This window comes from Mus pahari, chromosome 11 (genome assembly GCF_900095145.1).
Source record: "Mus pahari chromosome 11, PAHARI_EIJ_v1.1, whole genome shotgun sequence".
Lineage (NCBI taxonomy): Eukaryota > Metazoa > Chordata > Mammalia > Rodentia > Muridae > Mus > Mus pahari.
The window spans coordinates 2,632,385-2,655,155 of NC_034600.1; the positions used below are offsets into that span (position 1 = coordinate 2,632,385).

The 22,771-nt window shown below is 46.7% G+C and overlaps 1 protein-coding gene across 1 annotated transcript in view; it reads right to left on the reverse strand.

The window, feature by feature from the left end:
* Positions 1-5: 5 nt before the first annotated feature.
* Ice1 (interactor of little elongation complex ELL subunit 1) overlaps positions 6-22,771 on the reverse strand; it is a 47,100-nt gene continuing 24,334 nt past the window's right edge. The window contains exons 11-19 of the mRNA XM_021208465.1: positions 21,082-21,171; positions 19,293-19,693; positions 12,728-17,422; positions 11,610-11,778; positions 9,445-9,605; positions 6,553-6,743; positions 5,230-5,336; positions 2,938-3,036; positions 6-217 (exon numbers count right to left, since the gene is read on the reverse strand). Of these exons, the coding sequence (XP_021064124.1) occupies positions 6-217; positions 2,938-3,036; positions 5,230-5,336; positions 6,553-6,743; positions 9,445-9,605; positions 11,610-11,778; positions 12,728-17,422; positions 19,293-19,693; positions 21,082-21,171 (6,125 nt within the window). The remainder of the gene's footprint in view (positions 218-2,937; positions 3,037-5,229; positions 5,337-6,552; positions 6,744-9,444; positions 9,606-11,609; positions 11,779-12,727; positions 17,423-19,292; positions 19,694-21,081; positions 21,172-22,771) is intronic.

Below are 22,771 nucleotides of genomic sequence, written 5' to 3' on the forward strand. Positions count from 1 at the left end.
AGCTCTCAGGGTGCACAGTCTCCTTTGCTAGTATGGCCAGCTGAGCCATCAGCACTCAGAGAGCCCACCTCTTCCAGACAGCTGACAATGGCGGATGGAATAGCGTTGGAAGTTTGTGTTCGCCAAGCTTCTAGAATCTTGGATATCTCTGCTGGATTGCTAGGACTCAAGTCACAAAGGGCATACACAGCTGCAAGCTGTACACCCCATGGGATATCTGAAAAGGATTTTCAAATCAGTTATAACACATCAACAAAGAAAGCATCTGTTAGTCAGCATCTCTATGTATGACCTAAAGAAAACTACTCAGACATGGACTATTTCCGGCCACTAATGAAAATCACATTACAGAGAAAAATGTCTCACAACAAAAATGTTCATTCAAGCCCTGTCTACAAATGAAAACTGAAAGCTCCCTCTGTCCCTCTGGGCACTGGCTGTTAGGAGGACTGCAGGGCTCCTCTAACCCCATGAAGCTGGAAAAACACGAGGATCCTCTGACATAAAACTCTCAAACAACCTCCAGCACTGTCTAAATGGACACAGACACAAAAATCATAATCACTTTATTTTTACTAAGTAGTCCATTTATACAAAAGCCTACTCTTGTGTCACCTGACATCAGATGAGACTATGATTCTGAGCTAGTGTGACTCCAGACCAGAAGAACTCCAGCCAGTGTGGCTCCAGGCCAGTGTGGCTCCAAGCCTGTGTGGCTCCAGCCTAGTATAGCTCCAGATCAGTGCAACTCCAGGTCAGTTTGGTTCTAGACCAGTCTGACTTCAGGCCAGTGTGGTACTAGGCCAATGTGGCTCTAGGCCAGTGAGACTCCAGACCAGTGTGGCTGTAGGTCAGCATGACTCCATACCAGTGTGGCTCCAGGTCAGTATAACTCCAGGTCAGTTTGGCTCCAGGCCAGTGTGACTCCACAACACTGTGGCTCTATACTAGTGGCTTTAGGCCATTGTGATTCCAGGTCAGTGTGGCTCCAGACCAGTGTGATCCTAGGCCAGTGGCTCCAAACCAGTGTGACTCCAAGCCACTGTGGATCTAGGCAAGTGCAGCTCTAGGCCAGGGTGGCTATAGGCCAGTGTGATTCTAGCTTAGCGTTTCTTTAGACTAGTGTGGCTCTAAGCCAGTGTGGCTCCACGACAGTATGACTCTAAACCAGTGTAACTCCAGACCAGCATGGCTCCAGGGCAGTGTGACTCTAGGCCAGTGTGGCTCTAGACCAGTGTGGTTCTAGGCCAGTGTGACTCCAGACCAGCATGGCTCCAGGCCATTGTGACAGAGCTAGTTTAATCAGCATGCCATTATCCCTATATTGGCAAAAGTTTACTTTTTAAAATCTAATTCATTAATTTATAGCTTAATGTAATTCACTGAATTTTAAATGTTTCAGAAGCTAAAGTTCATTATTAACCATGTATCTCCATCTTGTATGAGCAAGGCAGGGATAAACAAGGCAAATTAGAATTTCAGGCTGTGTCCCTCAGCCAAATGCATATCCACATATCACAGATTGGATTAATCTCTAACCATGACATTCATTTATGATCCATGTATGCCTTACATGCACAGCAAAGGTAATCTAATATAACAAACTAATACATTCATGCTATTTAGCAGATTCATGATAGGAATTTTATGGCTCTGGTATTTTGTCAGTTTTTAAAAAGTTTTAGATTTTCATTTTCTGCAAAGGGTAGCTCTGGAAGGTTCCCCTCCTCAAATAGGAATTAAAGGTCAGAGAAATTCCATGTGTCTAAATGTTAGTTCTAATCGAGAATTCAGAAGAATTTCTTCCCTGATACGAGGAATCAAGAAAAGCATAGCACATGGCTCCCTCCAGAACCAGGACTCAATGAGACATGAACGAGATATTCACAGCCTCGAGCAGGCTTCCAGACTGCAGCACTCAGGCCACGGCAACAGGGCGGACAGACACTGCAGGTTCCTTACCGCAGTAAGGACTGCAGGTTTAGTGTATGAAATGAGGACGATGCCTTTCCACCGCCAGGGAGCTAGGAGGCATGTACTAATTACATGGCTTTTAGGTTACACCCATGATAGCAACACAGTCCAGGCTGCACATGTTAGTGAGACAACTTACCAGCTATGACCCTGGCTACCTTTTATGTCAAGTAGTATCCAAATTGTCATCAAGAGCACTTTCCTATGGAAGCAATGAACACTGCCTTAGCAGCAGGGCAGTGTCTAGAGAAAGTGCTTACAGCTGCTACTCCTGTGCCTGGCACATCAGGCCTGCCACCCATAGCTGAAGACAAAGATCTGCAGCTAGGCTAGGAGTAGCCCAGTGCCACCAGGTATCTAAGCTGTCAATTTGCATATCTAGTACAAAGCTGTTTAACTACATTATTCATTCACTGCTCAATATTCAAAAGAGAAACCAGACTCATCATTCTAAGGGTTACTCTGAGTTAAGCTTTACCCACAAAAATAAGACATTATATGAAATCCCTAGTGGTTAACACAAGGGAGTACCCTTTGCTACAGGATACTCCCCTCTGGCTGCTGTGCAGGTTTTCCTGAGGAAACAGCCCAGGAGGCAGCCTCGTGGGCATTTTCTCAATTGTGGTTTCCTCCTCTCAGATGACTGCAGTTTGTGTCAAGTTGACACAGAACTAGCTAGCACACTATCTACCTAAGAAGGCAGCAGGTATTTTGTGCTCATACATGCATGGGTGAGAGGTGGTAAGCCATTCTCAGGATGCTTCCTGAATGACAAGGCACCAGTCCAGGAGCAGAGTTCCCTTTTTTGAGGAAGTACTGCTCAACAGGGCCAACTGACCCTTGAAGAAACACCACATCACAAAAGGTCAAAAGCACATGACCTTAAGTTGGAAGGACTAGCTCACATCCTCAGGACATTCAGGGAGAGAGTTCAAGGGCAATGAGAGCCCCATATAGTCTTACCTTCATCCTGAGCGTGCTGTATGAACATACCAATAACCGAGCTGATATTCTTCACAGCAGTTGGAAACCCCTCCTTCAAACCCAACTGGCCTAATCGACCTGAAGTAACAAAATACAACAAAGTAGAGTTCAATAAATGCTGGCTAGTATTTCCTGGAAACTGTAATTCATGTCTTATTTTGTTAATTTTTTTCCATTTCCCACCACACATGGTGTAGTTTTAAGCCTGAAGACCTGTAGTGCAGTGTAGGCTACCACTCAGTGAGACAGCTGAGGCCACAGTGCTCATAGCACCAAGCGATGCACCCTGCCACTCAGGGTGCTGCTCACCACCTCTTACCCATGTGCAAGCACAAACACGTGCTGCCTTCTTAGGATGTCAACTTGATATAGGCTAAAGTCACTGAGACGAAGGAACTGCAATTAAGAAAATGCCTCCATAAGATCAGGCTATAGGCAAACCTATAAGGCATTTTCTTAATGATTGCTGTGGGAGGGCCTAGTTCATTGTGGGCGGTGCCATCCTCGGATTGGTGGTCCTGGGTTCTCTAAGAAAGCAGGCTGGGCAAGCCAGTAAGCGGCACTCCTCCACAGCCTCCACATCAGTTCCTTCCTCCAGGTTGTTGTCCCGACTTCCTTTGATGATGATCTGTGATGTGAAATCATGAGCAAGTGAATCCTTTCATTCCCAAGTCGCTTTGGTCACAGTGTTTCATCACTAACTAAACAATGTGACCCTAACTAAGACACACAGGAATGCAGAAATGGAATTTAAGTTGTAGTCACTACAGGCAAAATATAACAAGGTAAATTCACCAGGTTAACAGAGAGCCTGTGGCCTTACCAACACACTATGGTGACAGAGTAGCAGCCACAGAAGGAAGCACAGGGCTTCCTGCACACTCTGAGGGCAGCACCAGATGAACCACGCATCTTCTCACCGGGTGAAGGAGGCGCTTCTGCCTGGCTAGCGCTAATGCCAATCTCACTAAAGAATCTGTCTGGTGGACAAGGCACAGCTCTGTTTTCATCCACCCTGGACTGTGGTGCACATGTGTGACATGGAGGTCACAAGAGTGCACGCCAAACTCACAGCACACCAAGCACAGTGTGTTGTGAGAGTACACCCAGACTGAACTGAGTTCAACAACTTGCACCAGACTCCCTACTTAGGAGCTCTCCAATACTTGAGTATGAGCTGGTGCATGTATTGTGTTGTGTGTACTGGTGACATTTGGAAGATGTGTATAATCAACTACTCCCCAGGTGAACACTGCAGATCACAAAACTGAAAGTGAGCGGACAAGTTCTTCACCATGAAAGCTAGACAGTGGACTGCAGTTTTCACAAGTAACTAAAGAACTGACTACTTTAACAGGTGCCACAGCAAGACTCCATTTCAGGAAGAACAAGGTGGAGGGACTATCTACAGATATTCAAAATAGTTCGTGAAACACTTTTCACTTTCATTGATTATACTTTGCACGCATACACCCACGCTAGCTGATCCTTAGTTTGCCAGCACAAGCTCTCTGGACTGCCTTCTTCCTACTCCAAGACAGGAACTGCCTCTGACCAAGGAACTCAGCTCAACAGCCTGAGACACCCCCTCAGACTGTATGGGACCCCACGCCTTATGCCTCTAGCCTTGGCTTGGCTCTCGTGACCAGCTAGACTTTAGCCAACTCATTAGGTAACACTAACACAATGCCACACATGTTTTGACTTGTTTCTCATGAAGGTACATACCCACTCAGACCCAAGTGTTTGTCTTCGATGTCTTATGCATGTTCCAAGCACAGCATCATTAATTAGTGTGCGCAGTTCACAAGGAAGGAGGAGGGAATTTGTAGATACAGTGACAATCAGCAGGGACATTGTATTTCCCACTACATACTTACAAGGTTTATTCATATAGCATATACTCAAATGCCAATATTATCTCCAATAGTATTACTGCCTTTGAGTTTTAATTCAGTGAAACCCAAAGGGCTCTTTGAAGAAATCAGCTTTTGGAAGAAAATAGCTTATAGGAAGATATTCAATTTGTGGCTCCTGGGGATTAACCAGAACCCTCTTTATCGGCTAGGATAAACAGAAGCCTCTTTATCGGCTAGTGCCTCTGCCCACTTGTTATCTTACTGGCTCACAATGACATTCTAGACACTGAATAACTTGTGAACCTGTCTGTGTATGTGTCAACACCACACCTAGAATGTCACAAACAGCCAGAGCACTGAGGTAAGAAAGCAGAAGGGGAAAAGTAGGGGTGGTGCTGTCACACAGACTTACCAATCAGTCTCAGCACAGATGCGACAATGACATCAGGGGTGTACGCGATGTTCGAATGTCCTTTCCTGTATTTGACCCACTTATCCATCAGAGGCCACAGCTCCTTACTAGAAAATAGCATGACAAGATAGATGTCCATCCCCATGCAGACAGTACGAGGTGCGTGCCCATCCTCATGCAGACAGTACTAGTGTGTGCCTATCCCCATGCAGACATGTCGTACGAGGTGCGTGCTTCTGCACTGCTCTTATAATCCAGCTTTGCTTTCCAGCTCCCCCACCCCCTTCTGTTTACAGATGTAGATGACATGGTGAAAGAATGGTACTTTCACTGCCACTGAAAGGATCCTGGCAAAACGCTCTGACAGGTGCCAGCTCTAACGCCTCCTGCCACTGAGAAAGAGTGGCCCTGTCTTCCTGGGCTCATAGGGGAAATCCACTCAAATCCTGCATCCATGCAGATCAGGCACTAGATAGAAGCCCTGTCATTTCCTTATGCAGGACTCGGTGAGTGGCACATGCTTCTCCATTTCTATATGCAAGGATCTCCTCACAGACAAGCACCTTGACGCAGACCTCATTCTAGAGATGCACCTAGTCTCAGGTCTCAAGTGCGAGACCCAGGTGCCTGTCATTCCTGGAATCAGGAAAGTAGGAAGAACAAGACTCTCATGCACAAATAGCTCGACTCTCACAGAAACCTTCAAGCATTTCAAAGACACAAGTCACCAGCCGTGTGCTAAGTGGTTTAATATCATATCTCGTCTTAAGCCAGGCTTTCTCAGCCAGAGTTCAAAAGTAATTTCTTTATTCAAGGGTCACTTTTCTCCACTCTCTTACGGGATAGTGCATGGTAGGTGCCAGGAGCACAGAGAAGCAGAGAATCCAATGGGTGTCTGCAACAACAGGCTCGATCCTGTTGAATGCAAAGCAGCTAACTGGTAGGTAATCTTTACACATCTGTCCCTCTGGGTCTGGCTTGCCAGTGCATGAAGGCGACAAGTACAGCACTTGGTTAGCTTGTACTCGCTGAGCTGCCTTGTGTGGATGTGTCAGAGGACAGAAGGGAACAGGAGGCCCTCATGCTCCCATCATTCTATTGGGAAGATATCAACAGGGCAATGAAAAGTAGTCAGCAGCATGCAGTGGAAGCCGTTTAACAGCGACGTGGGCATTTTCAGGGTACTTTTGCTGGCTCTTATAAAAATGAAGTTATTTGTACTTCAAATGCCTTGGTAAGACAGAAGGACTAGTCAGCCCACACTCCTGCATTAGCAGGTTACCTTCCCTTAACCACCTTCCCTAGAGCAGCAAACTTACTCACCTTATGATGTTGTCATGCGTCCAGATCCACCTCTGGTGGCAGCAGAGGAGATCAATGGCAAATATGTATTCCCATATGTTTGCACTTAGATCTTCACCAAACTCATCACTTGACTGAAATTCTGTTTTAGGGCACAGCTGTATGGTCAAAAGCAGCTTAGAAACTAGGATTCCAACATCTATAGGCGCATTCTAGAAAAGAAAACACATTTTTAAAAAGTAACATCTTAGGCATTAATAATCTGACACTGTAACAAGCATCTGGTGGACTGCCATTTACCCCTATGAGTAACTTTGAACTAGAGCCTGAGTTTGAACTAGAAACTGCAGAAACAAAAGTACTGGAGCCACAATCAGCACCACAGAAAGAGCAGAGCTGCAATCAAGATAGAAGCACAAACTGCATTTGGTACAAGCAACCAGGGATTAAGGTTATAAAATGTAGTTACAATTTAACAATAGAATAACCCTTAAAATTCTTCTGCAAATGTTGATCAATCTGCCAGAGAATAATGCCCAGCTTCCCTCACTTTTGAGAACATTCCGGGCTTTGTGTTCCCATCTATGTCAGTGGTTTAAGCACTTCTCTTCCCTGCCAAGCAGTAAATCACATGGACACACTGACTGATAAACAGCTCACCTCTAAAGATCACACACTAGAACTGTACCTAGTTCTGCTTGTATGAACATTCAGAGGCCTTTGGGGGGGGGGGGGATGAAAAGCTCTTTTCCCTTGAGAAAGACCTAAGGCAGGGCTGCAGAGGATTGTGTGCAACTCCCACAAGGCTGAGTTACTCAACATCCCATCAGCACTGCAAGAAAGTCCTCTAGCAAACAGAGGCTCAAATCAGCAGAGGAAAGTCTGAGCTGGAAGCCTGCAGAAGCTACTGACAGACTCAAAGGTTCCCACAAAGGAGAAGTCGGTAACTTGGAGAAGTCAGTAACTTTGTAAGCTGGGAAGATGCAGAAGCAAATTTAAACACATCGAGCGGCTCCTTGGGAAGGGACTGAGTGTGCGAGTCTGCAGGAATACTGGTTTTGCAAGCCACTGGGATTCCCAGTCTAGGCTGAGGTTACTTAACTGTAAGTATCAGGAATCAGCATGATGAATTAAAATGAGTAGGAGATAGACTGCATTATGAAAACAAGCATTCAGTACAACTCACATTCCATATTCTGAACTTGACCTTTCACATTCAAAGGTTAAGAGCTCGAGAAGACTCTGCTTGTTACATCTGAAGGTGCAGTTTGAAGTGCTTCTGAGGTATGTATTATTTATCTCACTTAAAACATTGATAACTAAATGAAGTTTATAAAGTCTGCTTGCTTAGGAGATATAATCTATTGTATGTGCACTAGCATGACACTAATCAATGGGCAATGGACTGCATACTTTTTACCTATTACCCAATTTATGAATAGAACAAGACTCAGAGCATTACAGTTGCACATCAGGAGCATTTGATGTTAAAGTCCACACATGTATTTTCAAACTTGGGGGAAAAAAAAAAAACCCAAAACCCAAAAAGTAACCCAACTCTGACTCTCAAACATTTCCAGTCAAAAGCATTTTGTATAAGGGAAGCTACCTCAGGATAGGGGCAGCAGGGACATGTGTGGTTTGGGTGTCTGATGGCTGCTCCTGGAGCTCATCAAGTAGCTCACCTCCTCCACCTTCTGTTTGTTTGTGTTGGGATAAAGCTCAAGACACTGTCGGCCCAGCAAGTGGTGTGCCAATTTCCACTATCACAGGCAGGCAAACGAAATGACTCAGTAGAGTCCATGACACCATCTCACTAGCTGTATCACATACACATGTATTTTGTTTGTTTGAGACAAGGTCTCTCTATGTAATATGGCTGTCCTGGGACTTCTATGTGGACCAGGCTGTCATTGAACTTAGATTCACCTGCCTCTGCCTCCAAGTGCTGGGATTAAAGGTGTGGGGACCCAGGCCCAACCAGGACTGTATCTAAAGAGGTGATTGCAAACTTGTGATTCCCTTCATTCTCATAAATATAAAGTCAAATACAGACTATCTCAAAGAATACTTGAAAAGCAATCACAACGGTACACACACAGTTTATGTGTGTATAAACCATATAAACTATAAGCATTTTTTAAAACATCTGAGCTTTACATGCTCCTAAGAAACAGAAAAGAACAAGATGAATGTAAACTCCACAGCAACTTCAGCATCTACTTCCAAGGTTTACTAATGTCAACGAGATACTTATTAGGTGAAATCAATGACTAAGCAAGGGTCAATCTGAATACTATTTCAATAAACCATTGATTAAAGACAGTAAAAGATAAAAGTAAAAAGAACAAACCGAACAACTTACCACCTAGGGACCTTTTGCAAAATCAATGAATTTACAATCCCTTTCTCTGTGCATTACAGACCAACAGATTTCATCGGTCATAAATTAGTGTATCAAATGAACGTCATACATTTTGGAGGTCTGCAATACTTCCTGGGATGTCATGAATACTCAATGAATAAAATGCATAAACTTAATATGACACTTCAAACCATGTGCTGTGAAGTGTCTCTACAACGGCTAAGAACAAGCTGGTCAGATGGCTCAGTAGGTAAAGGTTCTTGCCACCAAGTCTGATGAACTGAGTTTGATTTCCAGAACCATGAGTGGGAGGAGAGAACAGACCCAATGGTTGTTCTCTGATGTCCACATGTACAGTGAGTACATATGCATTTATAGGCACAGCATAATAAATGATAAGCAAACAAACAAATACATATCATTTTTTAGAAATGTTGAAGAACTAAGACAAAAGGAATCACAATACAAAGCTGCATAATAACACGTATGCTCATCCTACAAGTACTGCAGAAAAGAAACAAAAAACCCCCAAAAGCCCAAAAGTGCACCTTTTCCCAGCTCAGGAAAGCTCTCAAGCAGTTCAGAACTTCTCCTCTGGCACGCTGCCTGGCAACCAGCTGCATCGCTTCACTAATGGCTGACTGGGAGAGAAATACTTCACGCCACATGTTGGCAATGAACAGAGTCAACTTCTCAGATTCTGGAAAATCTGTAAGAAAGGGGGATGAAAAGAGCCTTTACGCCTGTCTCACTGAGGCAACCAATCTAAGATGAGGCACCGATTTTACTTCCCAGGTTCTACAAGGCACGGGCAGCCAAAAGGGCTCTGATCATCAATGTTTCATAATCTGTTTTCCCTCCATCTTTAGTTCCTTTTTAATTTGTCTTTGGTTTTGAGACAGGTCTCATTCTGTAGTCTCAACCTCCTGCCTCAATCTCTCAAATCCTGAGATTGTAAGAGTGATCTACCATGTCTGGCTTGGCACAGTGTTAGATTTTAAACTTGGTATAAAAGTAGAAAACACAGAATGAATAGGTGGTATCAAAGGGATCCATCAAAGGACAGGAAGTTAAAACATCTTGCTTCTAAATTTCTTCAGGCTCAGAATTTTCCCATTTGCTACACATTATGACAAGACAATTCAATTCATCTCTATACAGACATTACCACTTGTTAAGTAACTGGGCTGTACTTTCAAAAGTGGATTATTCAGAGAGTCCAAGGCAAGATTCGGGACGTTCTGTGTCAGGAGAGGAGTGTGGATCAGACCCAGGAGTGGGCGTGTGGGAACGCTAAGACAGGACAAACCCTCACAGCACGGCACTGGAAAACTGGTTTTGTTTATAATACTAAGGCACATTACAAACTGAGAAATTCCCATCAGACTCCACATGCAGAGAGCACCAAGGACACATCTCAGAAGTTAGGTTGAGAATGTCTGAGAAGGAGAGAGTACATGATACCTAGATTACACTAAAACCATCCTATCTCCTGGATTTGTAGTAACAGCAAACAGATTTGGGGTTCTCCCTCTGCGGATGAGGTGCTCACTAAGAATTATTGTTTGCCAAGTTACTATGTTCTAAAGCTTTGTCCTATTTGCACTGAATGCATACCCATCTAGAACTCTGTTATACTCTTACTGTGATTAACAGGGTGTGCAGGTCAGAGTTCAAGTCTCACCCACTATTGCTGTGTATACCTGTTCTGATGCCTGCTTCCTGCCGTGGCACTTCTACACGCCCCACATGGCACATGCCACAAAGTCAACAGGAGACTGTGAGACAGGAAATGATTAAGGACATCTATGAAGCCACGGAATGAACATGGACAATCCCCTCTAAGAAAAGGCATACAGTCTGATGAGTTCATGACCGAGTTACAGCAAGAAATGCACCAGATGCGGCTGAATCACATTCCTCCGCCGCTGCCTGCCTTTGTCTACCTACATTGCCAGTCTCCAGCCCTTTCATGGTTACACAGCATGCACCCCACAATGGGTTACTGAACAGATCAGTAAGAAGCAACAGTGTGGCTGACTGATACAGATGCCCTGATGCAGCACTGTGCCGAGTTCTTGTCTGTCCCTGTTTATGCATACTCATGACCTGACAGCCCTGCTCCTGTACCTCTTCCTCATCAGTGAGGGATGACGTCCATCTCACGGTCACTGCCATTTAGCCAGAGGCACAGCAATATGGATAGCGATTGTATAAGGATCCCCACAGTGTGCAACACAGGAATAGAGAAAATACCCAGTGGGCAAGAGGAAACACAAATGCTTGTGCCGATGTAAGTAAGTCTAACAATCTACACAAATGCTTGTGCCGATGTAAGTAAGTCTAACAATCTACACAAATGCTTGTGCCGATGTAAGTAAGTCTAACAATCTACACAAATGCTTGTGCCGATGTAAGTAAGTCTAACAATCTACACAAATGCTTGTGCCAATGTAAGTAAGTCTAACAATCTACACAAACCCAAGTACATGTGCTCATGTTAGTAAGTCTAAGTAAAGTATGCTGAAAACTAGTATGGCTATGTGGAGTTACTTTATCTTTATGATAGTTCAGAACTTGTTGGATCTGAGACCATGCTGGCTTCAAACTCATCAGATTTTATATTTAACAAGCTGAAAGAGAAGTAAGTGTACGGTGAGCCTGCAGCAGTGGGTGTTCAGACAGCAGTGCTGCACCCTGGGCACATACACACCTTCCTTCAGAAGGCTGTAACAGAACAAGCGAGCTCTTTCCAAGTCTCCAAGTTGCCGACAAATGCCCACATACACTCTGCACAGTGCATGGATGTAACTGTGGTCCAGAGATGTCTTCTGAATCTTTAGCTCTGAGAGAATAGAGCGAAGTAAGTATTCTCCTAAATGCTAGATTGGGAAAAAGATAAAACAATTATTAGTGATACAAGAACCAATCTTAATTTGGTATTTATCAGACAAATAAAACTTTTATAGCACCAGAAGGTAGGCCACAATAATGGCTAACAACTTGCCTAGCATGCTAGCAGAGGTGAGAGAACTCCCAATGACTAACTTCTTGAGATCAAACTATGGATACCACAGCAAGCCTGTGAATCCACCTACTTGCCTATTATGACATGGTCACCATTCAGATAAATTCTCTATTGCTCTTTCTAAAAATCCACGTGTACAAATACCTGTGTACATATGTTAAGCTCAGGCTAATTGTATCTCCATTTTTATTTATTCTATTGTCCAAATTAGGTGCTATTTCCCTTTTCCTGAAAGAGAATTGTATCATTGAAAATCTGACAGGTATTCACACAGAAGACAGTCTCTCAAAGATACTTCAGCCTCTTAGGCTTTCTGAGAGGCAGCAATCCAGGACAGTCGCTCCACAAGGACATCCTGGATGTAGCACTGGACGGGGAAGGGTGAGTCGGCAGGCACTGCAGTTACCTGGCAAGGAGCTGAGGGATGCCTAGCACACAGAGCCACAGAGTCCTCAGGAGCTACACAGCCAGTCTGTATAATGACCCGACCGACACTGAATGAACCACTACTCAAAAAATGAAAGGCTACCATGTGCTGGCAATGTGACAAGCTGAAGGAAGTATACTTTAAACTTAAAATGCCAGCACCTCCTGGAAATGTGCAAATTTGTTCTGACAGTTCCCTCATAGTGCTGTGTGTCAAGCCTCCACTGTCTTTCTGTATTTCTACTCTACAGATGCAAGTTAGAAACACACAGGCTTCAATCTTGAGAGGGGCCTAATCTTCAGTGTCATCTGCACTGGCCAGTCCCTGCTAGACACTCATGCTTAGCACTTCCAGAGAGAGAAAGGTTGCCACATACCTTGTTTGTTGTGCTAAATTCATAAACAACTTCTTTCTCTTGATCTCTCATGACAGGCTTTTTGGAGATATTTCCCACATACACATGACTACGAATGACAGGTAGCAGGTCAAAGGAGGACTCGGCAATCTTCCTCAGAGCCCGAGTTATGGCTATGTTATACGACTCTGCCATCTCCCTTGGGTTGACACGCAGAAGTGAAGCTGCACTGCAGACCGGGACATCAGCTTGCTCTTCCTCAGCTGGCACAACTTCAGCCAGTGGGCTTCCTCCTTGGGGGTCCTCGGGGACTCCTTCCCCAGTGACCTCCCTGGTGTCTGGTTCTGGGGACTCGTCGTCCAGGCGCAGTCTTTTAGCACTCCTGAGCATAGATACTGCTAGTGTTCTTTTCCCACCTGCATCCTGCTGAACACCCAAGTCTTGTGACTTACCTTGGCTACTGTCGCCACCAGAGCTGCCCCCGGTTAGGACAAATGCAGTTGATGTTGAGGTTATAGCTTTGAGTCCTAGGAGAGCGCTGACACGCCCTGGTAACACCTTTCCATCCACAGTGGAGCCTCGGGAGAGCTGCATGTGCCCTTTGAGGAGGCTGAGGGTCCGGGCTCTGGCAGATAACTCTGGGTACATGGTGTCAAGGATTTTGACAGAATTCTCCTGCTGTGGCCCGCTCACAGCAGCATGGCCTGGTGCGCAGGATGGGAGTCGGCCAGGCACAGGAAGTGCATGCTTTGGTGTAGCAGCACAGAACTGCAACGGAGAGGACACTATCCTTCCACTAGCTGTTGCTGTGGATGGGGACGGAGAGGGATCCAGCGGGGAGGCCTGCTGGAGTTCCTCAGGCCATGGAGACAACACAGGAGGCCCTGGAACTTCGCAGAGTGGGGAAACATGGCCAGCAGGTGAGGACCTTGAGGATGGACCAGAACTTGGTACCAGAGGAGACAGTGTCTGTGATGACCTTGGAGGTGTGGCTATTAGTGGGGGGAGCAAGGGAGGCAATGGTGGCCCCACTTCTTGCCGGATCTTGCTCAGAGTGTCAGGGGAACAGTTGGTGGGGGTGGACATATCTGTACCTGCCAGGGTGGACTGAGCTTGGCTTCCTGGTGTTTTTCTATTTGTCCTCTCCCCTGGTGCTGGCTGAGGGACTTCGTTCAAACGCTCTTCCCCTCTGTTGAGTACTGGTGTCTTGGCTAGCTTGCTTGCTTGATCTTTGTTGGAAATCTTTGATCGAGGCTTATTTTTACCAAGTGGCTCTAATTTCCAGTTATAATATGTGTGATCAGATGCAACTTTCTCGGTCTCAAGTGTCTGGTCGTATATCTGAGACCGGATCCAGATGCTCGGTTTTACAGGTCTGTCCCGAAGACGACTCTTATCAAAGTTGGCACTCTGACCGTTGCTGGAAATATCCTCCTGGGCACCAGAGAGATCACCACATGGAGGCTCTTGAGGTAGAGGGCCAGAAGGACTGGCTTCAGGGGACTTCTCCACAGAGCTGTCATCCAGGCCTCCCTGATCCTGGGAGGGAGCAGCATCCCCAAGAGTGTCACACAGAACTACTTGTTCCATGCCAGGGGAGATGGCCACACCACTGATGATAGTCCAGTTGTCTCCCTTTTCAATCACAAGGTCTTGATCCTTATTTATAAGTACACTTATAACCTCGGAGGTCACCGCAGAGATCTGGTACCGAAACGCCGTCTCGGCCACACAATCAGAACTCTGCTCTAACCTTGGTGGGGTTGGAGAGTCAGAACTCAGGGTCAACAGCTCCTCAGGTTCTGCTAGGCCTTCTTCCCCAATGCTGAGGCAGTCCCCAGAATTGGGCTCATCCTCATAGCCGCTCTGAATGTGCTCAGGGTCAGACCTGCTACTGAGTGGGGAGCTGCCCCCACCATCCACAGCTGATGGGTCAGGCAGTTCAGCAGTGTGGGGCATGGGGCTGGATGCCTCCTCAGGCAGAGCGTCTTCTGTAAGAGCTTCGGCTGCCTGGCTGGGATGTGCATTTGTGAGCAATGCATGCTCAGTATCCTTCCCACTGCAGTCCACAGGGTTTATATCGAGTTCTTCCCCAGTCTTGGTGAGAACGTGAGATGGCACTTCCAGTGGACACTGAGCATGCTGGCATGATGTCCTGCCACAACAGTCATCTCCCTCTGACTCAGCCCACTCTTCCGAGGCTCTTAGTAGCTCTTCCTCACAGAACCTCTTCCCACACTTCTTTCTAGAGATTTCACTTTGCCTTACCTCTTTGTTCATTTCTTCATGTAGGCTTCCTTTGCTAGAACATTCTGAAGCAGAGGCCCTCGAACTATACTCTCTTAACTGACAACTCTCAAGAACCATAAGCACCTCTGATGGAGAGAGCTTGTCTATGTAGAGAAGGGTGCTTAAGTTACATTCTTGAAGTGCGGAGGTCAGATCACCTACATCCAAGGGGTGTCCTGCCTCCCCCACCCCAGCCTCTGGGTCTCCCAAAGGTCTATGTGAATCTCCTGCTGCCTCCTGTTGTCTGCGCCCCATCACAGCTTCAGCCTCATGCTCTCCCTCACTGCAGCTAACAGCTTCATCCTCTACTTCGGTGTCTTCCTCTCCCCGCTCCCTGATACCTGTGTAGCAGTAGGAAGCCCCAGGGAGACTACTCTGGGAGGTCCCTTGTGTCTCCTCTTCTGCACGGCTAAGGTTTGAAGGGCAAACAGGGCGTGTGGGCACCCGAGCTCTGAGAGGACCCTTGCTTGGCACTACGGGAGGTGCACTGGCATTCTGTGGCGCACTACGAGACTCTCTGGCAACTGCAGGGGCTTCACTGTCTGCCTGCTGATGAGGTCCATGGGGCGTCTGTTCAGCAGGGAAGACCCCTGATGTCACCCCAGATGGAAGCAGCTCCCCAGCCTCCAGCCTACTGGCACCTGACTGTGTGGCTTGGGGGGACTTCCTGGGCTTCTCTCGCAAGTGTTCATTCATAACACGCTGGAAGATGTTGTCTTCAGAGGAGAAAGGTAACTTACGGTCTGTGGAGCAACTAAAGTTCTCTGCAAGCAAGGAGCCGCTTGGAGAATCACAAATGGGTTTTCGCCAAGACACAGACTCGTCTGGAGAAGGGATTTCTTTATCAGCTACCTGCTCTGGGACCTGTGCTATGGGGTCTCCATCTCCAACACAGGCTGATACTGATGGCATAAGACCTGTTTCCTTGCCACCATTTACAGCGGGGCTCAGTGTGTTCCCATGTGGCCGCCAGGGTTCCAGGCTGCTACCCAGCACCCTCCTCGGTCTTGCCTGCTTTGTTATGACTGACACTTGGTTTGGCAGCAAAGCAGCAGCTGCATTAAGTTCTGGAGGGATGGTACTTTCTCCAGGAGGTCCAAGCACAGCTGTTAGCCTGCTGTTCTGTGAGACCGGTGCAGCCTTCTCTAGGTGAAGCCTGGCCCTTTGCTGGTACTCTGAGGAAGCTCTGGGGCTGCCCCCACTACCTCGCCTTAGGACATCACTGCGGTGCCATGAGGTACTGTTAGCAGAGCCAGGGCTCCTTCTGGTGAAGCCAGCCTGCGAACGTGCCAGTGAGGTCCAGTCTGACTTAGGCAGTATGAGTGTAGCGCCTGGCCCTTGGCCTTTACACTGTCCACCTCCTGTTGGCTTCTGAAATACTGACTGGGTAAGCGAGTGTCCCTTTGCTGTGCTTTTTAAAGTGCTGAAAGATTCCAGGCCCCTGCTTTTCCAGTCACTAAAGGTAGATGTTCCTAATTTTGACTTTGGACTCAAAGTAGACAAACTATTTTCTGGGTCATTTTCTTTTGGAAAACATGCTGTTGGCTCAGACCGCAGAAGAAATGTGTTTAAAGTTCTAGTTGGTGACTTTTGTTCTGTGCAGGTTACTTCTGCTGGAGTGCCTACACTGACACACCCTAGCCATGAAGTCTGGTGGTTACTGCAGACAGACACTGGCACCGAGGTAGCAGAGGAAGAAGAGGGAAGACTAGCCGAATGGTCATGACCTGCTGCAGGTGCACATATGCCTGACTGGGGAGTGGACTCCTGCACATCTCTTTCCCTTCTCTGAAAGCGGCCAGGACCAGTCACACAGTGTGATTTGGAAGCAAATCCGTCAGTGAGTGTCCGTTTAGAAACTTCTGACTGGGATGGGCACAAAGCTTTTGATGACAGGGCTTTTCCTTCAGATTCCATGAGCTGACTGAAGGTCCTCTTGCCAAGGGGAGAAAAACAAACCTCTGGCTCCCCGGCTCCAGCTTCCTTCTTTCGTGCTGGGCCTCTGGATGCCATCTCTAGCCACCGTCTTCTGTCAGGCTTCAGCAGCCCTTTCCCAACCTGCACAGACTTATCCACCTCCTTGGCCTCCACCATTCTTTCTGCCTCTTCTACAGAGTCTCCTCTGTCCCTCACAGATTCAGATGATGCAGTCCAGTGCCTTCCCCGAGCTAGAGAAGATATGGCTGAAGGTTCTCCCAGTGCTGTTCTTCCAGTAACAAATCCAAGAGGTGTCAGATTGTTTACAGCCTGGGCAGCTTCCAGTGACCCAGGCTTTTTCATGTAGGTGTCACTCCTTTTAATTTTTTCAAGCAAGTCAAAATAACTCCGTGACTCCGCTGTGTAATCTTCCAAAGCTGATTCCATAGAGTCTCTCGGTGGGACGGAGTCACTATCGCTGGAATCCGTGAACTCTCCAAAGAAGGATTCCTTAAAGTGACACAAAGCACATAGTCACTGTCAGCACAACTAAGCACATTCCTCAACACCACACCTGTGAGGGCTGGGCCAGGCGCGGGTGGAGCTTGCTCTACCAATTCTTAAGAAGCTGGGTCCTATATCCAAGGCGCTCCCCAGTCCCAGTCTACAGAGCACACAGGCTGGGTCTGTCCTTCAGCTCTCATGTGTTCCTAGTCCTGGCTCTGAGAAAGAGGACACTGTACACTGAGGTTTACTGGCTTCTGTCTCCATCGCCTTTTGATTCCTCTCCTTGTGAGACTCATGCCAAGGCCAGCCCCTGAGCCATGTTATTATTTTGAGGACTGCATAGATTCAGGAATACTTCTCCAGTCAGTGGCGAGTCACCTCTGCTCCAAAACCCCTCCCACATGCTCAACTAGTGGCTCCCATCTGGGTTAACTGCCTCTCTTTTATGTCAGCAAACCCTATATGCATATGGGAAGGGTGAACTCAAGGGCTAGAACCTAACTGTTCACCTGTGACCCCCACTCGCCGATGCCTGGAGTTAGAGGACAGCTCTCTCAGCCCTCCCTGCCTCTACTTCTGCTTATTTGTTGGGAGCTGCCACAGATGCTGAATGGACCCCCACCTTTTCCTTATTCTTACTGAATGCCACCACAGCTACACGGCTCTGCTTTACACAGCCACAGGTTCTAAGTGTCTATACCCTGCTCATCCCCATGGTGGGTATCATGTGTGTTAATTTCAGATGAGACAAAGCATAGGTAAGAAATCAGTACGAAAACCGATAGGTATTCACAGAACTCCAATCAGTACGAAAACCGATGGGTATTCACAGAACTCCAATCAGTACGAAAACAGATGGGTATTCATAGAACTCCAAGTGGGGCTCTGCCATACACTTCACATTAGCTATTTTGTAACTACTTTGAGTCTATTTCCCCCAAAGACCACAGTGAAAATGCTATCAAGTACCATTCCCTAAGTCATTTTTTAAGCTGGACCAGCCCCGGGCTCCAATGCCACCACCTGTCCCCAGGTATTAGGTCCTAGTCCTGGCCAGTATCGCCTCCTCCTGAACCGTTGGTCCTTTCCTATTCATACTGTGACTCAATAGAGACTTCCTTATGGAAATCGTCAAAGCCCTCAAGGATTTCCCACCTCCCTAATAACACTGTTGAGTTCCCTAGAAGACTTGCATGGCCCTTCCAGAAATAGCCCACAAAAATTCCCCTAAGCCATGTCAGCCCTGGGTTGAACACTGCTTTCTTTCAAGAGCTCCTCCCTTTCCACCAGCCTCTGTAGTCTGAGGCAGAGTGTGCCCTGCAGGCCAGCAGAGCTCTCTCCAAGCAGAGGAGTTCTATGCTGGGGCCCACTTTCACACGCCAGCCCAGCCCTATATCCTGTATCACCGTTGTACCCACAGTACCTGACTAGGTTTCTGGAATAAAAGTACAGGCCAAGTCTCCTCAGGGGAGCAAATAGTATCTAAACGTTTGAAGATATACCCAAGGCTGAAATGCTCCTGGGTGGAGGGTCAGCAATGCTAGACATGGAGATTTTTTCTGTCTCTGGAAACATCCCATGTTTGCAAGAGTATGCTTCATTCTCTCCATGTTTATCTCATGCTATGTACTAGCAATATAAGTAAATGCCATCTTTGTACATAAGAACTGTAATTAAAGACAAATAGAATGCAGCTCTAAGGCAGAGTGAAGAAAATCACACCGCATATACTGATCCAAAGGATCCTGACACAGCTTTTTTATTTCCTTGTTACTTCATAGTAAAACTGGCTAAAATGAACAGTTTTCCTGAGTACACTAATACCTTTAAAATACCCTGGACAAAGGACAAACACATCAGAAAGGCAACTCACAGGCGCCAGGGAAGAAGGAAAAGAGCCCGAGGCCACCGGAGGGGGTGAGGGCACTGGAGACAGAAGAGGAGGGGGAAGCTTGAAGAAGTCGATTGCGGCTTGAAGATCATCATCAAAAAAGTGTTCGTGGTCATAGACGTCGGTCCTGTTGCCATCATCAGGCCTCTGTCCTGAGACTTCAGGATGCCTCTCCTCACAAAAAGCATGCTCAGTACTGGGGCTTGCCCCACTGGGAAGCTCTTCTTCAGCACTCTCCGAGGAAGAAAAGTCACCCTCCATCTCCATGGACAGCTTGGAGAAGAGCGAGCGCATGTCTGCGGCCCTGGCGGGGCTGCCCTGCACTGGGAGCGGCTCATCTTGCTCAGAGGCTCTGGCTGCACTGTTTCCTTTGGCAGGTTTTTCTGAACAGGAGAGAAGCAGGTGTCGCATATTTAATAATGCTAAGGAAACACACAAGTTATATCCTGGTAACAGTCACATTACTGGCACAATTAACTTGAAATGAGTAGACGGCTTCAAGAAAGTCACCAATCAACTTCTAAAGTTATCATAGACTGGGACAGGGTTGTGGATGGAGTGGTCCATTGAGGTACCAGAGCTAGCTCACAGCACAGCAGCAGGACAGAGGCCTCACTGCCTAAACACACTGGGAGATGCTTTCCCTTCAACAACAGTCTAATGTACCTTTTATAGAAAGCCTATGGGGGTTTGACATTGGTTGATTTCAGATGACTGTCCAGAAAGATGGAACTGTCTGACTCAGTGTGTGGATAGAGATCTCTGTCTTTGTCATATGCTCCCTCCCTCAAACATGATGTGACAAACAAGTAACTATACAACTTTGGGGGTGGGGATGGGGGTGGGGGTGTCTTTTGAGTTTCATGAACTTCAGTCAATGATGATGATTTAGCCTAGAAATATGGCTCCCACAGGTCACTGCAGTCACCAGGTGTTTGGCACAGGAGCAAGACCTCTTCAGACGTGAGACTGGAACAGATAAGTGCCTAGGCGGGACGAGTATGTCTGAGGCACACAGGAGCTGCCCTGGGGCAGCATCTAGTAAATATGAACTTGCAATGCACTGGGGAGACAGAAGAAACAGCAGAGTGAGCAGAGGAGAGGGGAGTACAGGACTGCAGTGCACTGGGAAACAGGAGAGCTACCCTGACCTGAAACAAACCAGAGTCAGCAGCAGAGAAGAGAGGGGCAGCCTTTCTTAAGCAAGAATTCCTGGAACTAAATGCAGAAGAAATTAGATTAAAAAAACAAAGACAAAAAAAAAAACAAAAAAAAACTTCCCTGGGCCAACTGGAAGCAAAGGAGATCTACTACAGATGTGATCCTCAGTGAATCACAGCATGCCATGCATTCTGTTCTTAGTCCCCAGCACAGTGTTCTTAGCAGAAATGGAATCTCAGACTAGATCTAGTACAGGTGGAAAATGTGCCATTTCTATGAGCCCCACAGTTGGTTAACAGGATTGGGGAAGAGTTCAGATGGAATCATTCTTGTGTGAAAATAAAGGTAACTTAAAAGAAGCTATTATATAGTACAGGAAGATGACTTGGCCTTCCATATACACCTGCCAAGCATGCCTTAGTTCCCCCTGCAAGTGCTCTGAGGAGAGCTGCTACCAAAGGCTGACAGTTATCTGCTGGGGTTTAGAGTCACACTGCTTCATACACTTCCAAGTACCCACTCTCCACTACACACTGGAGGCTGAAATAGCAGAAGCCTGTGGCAGATGCTGTCACACTCATGCCTTGGGAGCATCTGTGGTGTCTCTCACCTGGGACCCGTCGTCCGCCGCCCTCCCCGGAGAGTCTGTGCGCAGTGTTCACGCAGAGCCACAGCTCTTTCAGGAGCACTTTCACCTTCCCTGTGAACAGCAAAGCAGGGAGATCAGACTCGGTCCTGTGACTGGAGGCTTCTTATCCAAGCAGGAAGCAGCGCCCAACCCCCTCACTGCAACCACTGTGCGCACTGCTGACTGCCAACCAAATCAAGCAAGGCCTCTGCTAAACCCAAAGACTCGGCATACGCTTGTTTGCTCTTTTTCTTTCTTCGAGAGCAGCGGTGCTCAATCTTTCCAATGCTGTGACACTTCAATATACAGCTCCTCATGTTGTGGTGACCCCCAATCATAAAATGATTTCTGTTGCTACTTCCTAACTGTAATTTTCTAATGTAAGATCTGTTTTCTGATGGTCTTAGGCAACCCCTGTGAAAGGGTCAATTGCCAAAGGTTACGACCCACAGGTTGAGAACCACTGTTCTAGGGCATAGCCTCAGAAGCCCCAGCCCATTTGTTATTAAAGGTTTCTTTCTATCACAGCAAGTTAGCCTGTGCCTTTGTTCCACAGTGCTGAGATGGATTCAACAGTAGCAAAGCATCCCTCAGTTAAACAACTCCATCAGCACACAGGCACCAGATAACCATGCAGCAACCACCCAGAGGACTGATGGATGGTCCACAGTCCACAGAGGGGAAGGGATGGAAGCAATATGCAGAAATGCCTGCAGAGGGCGCCCACAGCACAAGACTTCACAGAAGACAGGCTTTCACAGGGTGGGAAACCGCTGGGACTTAAATTCCAAAACTCTCTGGACTCTGCTACAGAACCACTGACCCAAGCTGAAAGACCAAGGGGAGACATAAGTCATAGAGGCCTGATAAAACCATAGAACAGTAAAATATCAGGGATTGAATCTCTGTAACTCATTAAATACACCAATTTCAAAAATAGCCATCAAGGCAAATCTATTCATGAAAATGAATACAAATACACACAAAGAGCCCGAGGTGAAGCATGGATTAAACACTAACCCATGCCAATTACATTCAATGTGAAAGGATTCTGAGGCCAAACCACAGATCTCTAGAAGGTCCTTAAGCCTAAGCTTTATGAAATGGGTAAAATCACTAACCCAAGTCAAGAGAAAATTGAATAGATCAACTTTCCGTGTTAAAATTTCCAGGAAATCCACCACTGGTTTAATACAGTAGATTCATATTAGGATACTAAACTGTCACTCCCCAAATGAATTCCACAGATAGGGATATCAAGAGGAGCATGGCTAACATAGTTACCACTGGAGGCTGCAGACCCCTGTGGCTGGCTGAGAAGCTTATCTGAATTATAATTTAACCTACCCCAGAGCCTGCTTCCAAATACTGTAATCCCCTGTGCTTAAATGACCTGACCACGGTCCCTGCTTAGTACATATACCCAAAGCAGCCAACAAGGAACCCTAAAAACAAAGAAAACAAGTTACTTTTTCATCCCCCTGGAGAAGAGTTGCAATGCCAAGGAGCACACATGCCTTCTCAGAACCAACCCCAAAGCTGGCCTTCCCAACAAGCAGAGATCCTCAGTGCGGCTTTCTGACTGAGTTGTGAGTGGGTACTTGTTTAATCTCTGAAGGCTGTCTTCTTTTATCACAATCTAGTATGCTCATAGGATTGTCCCACTCCATTG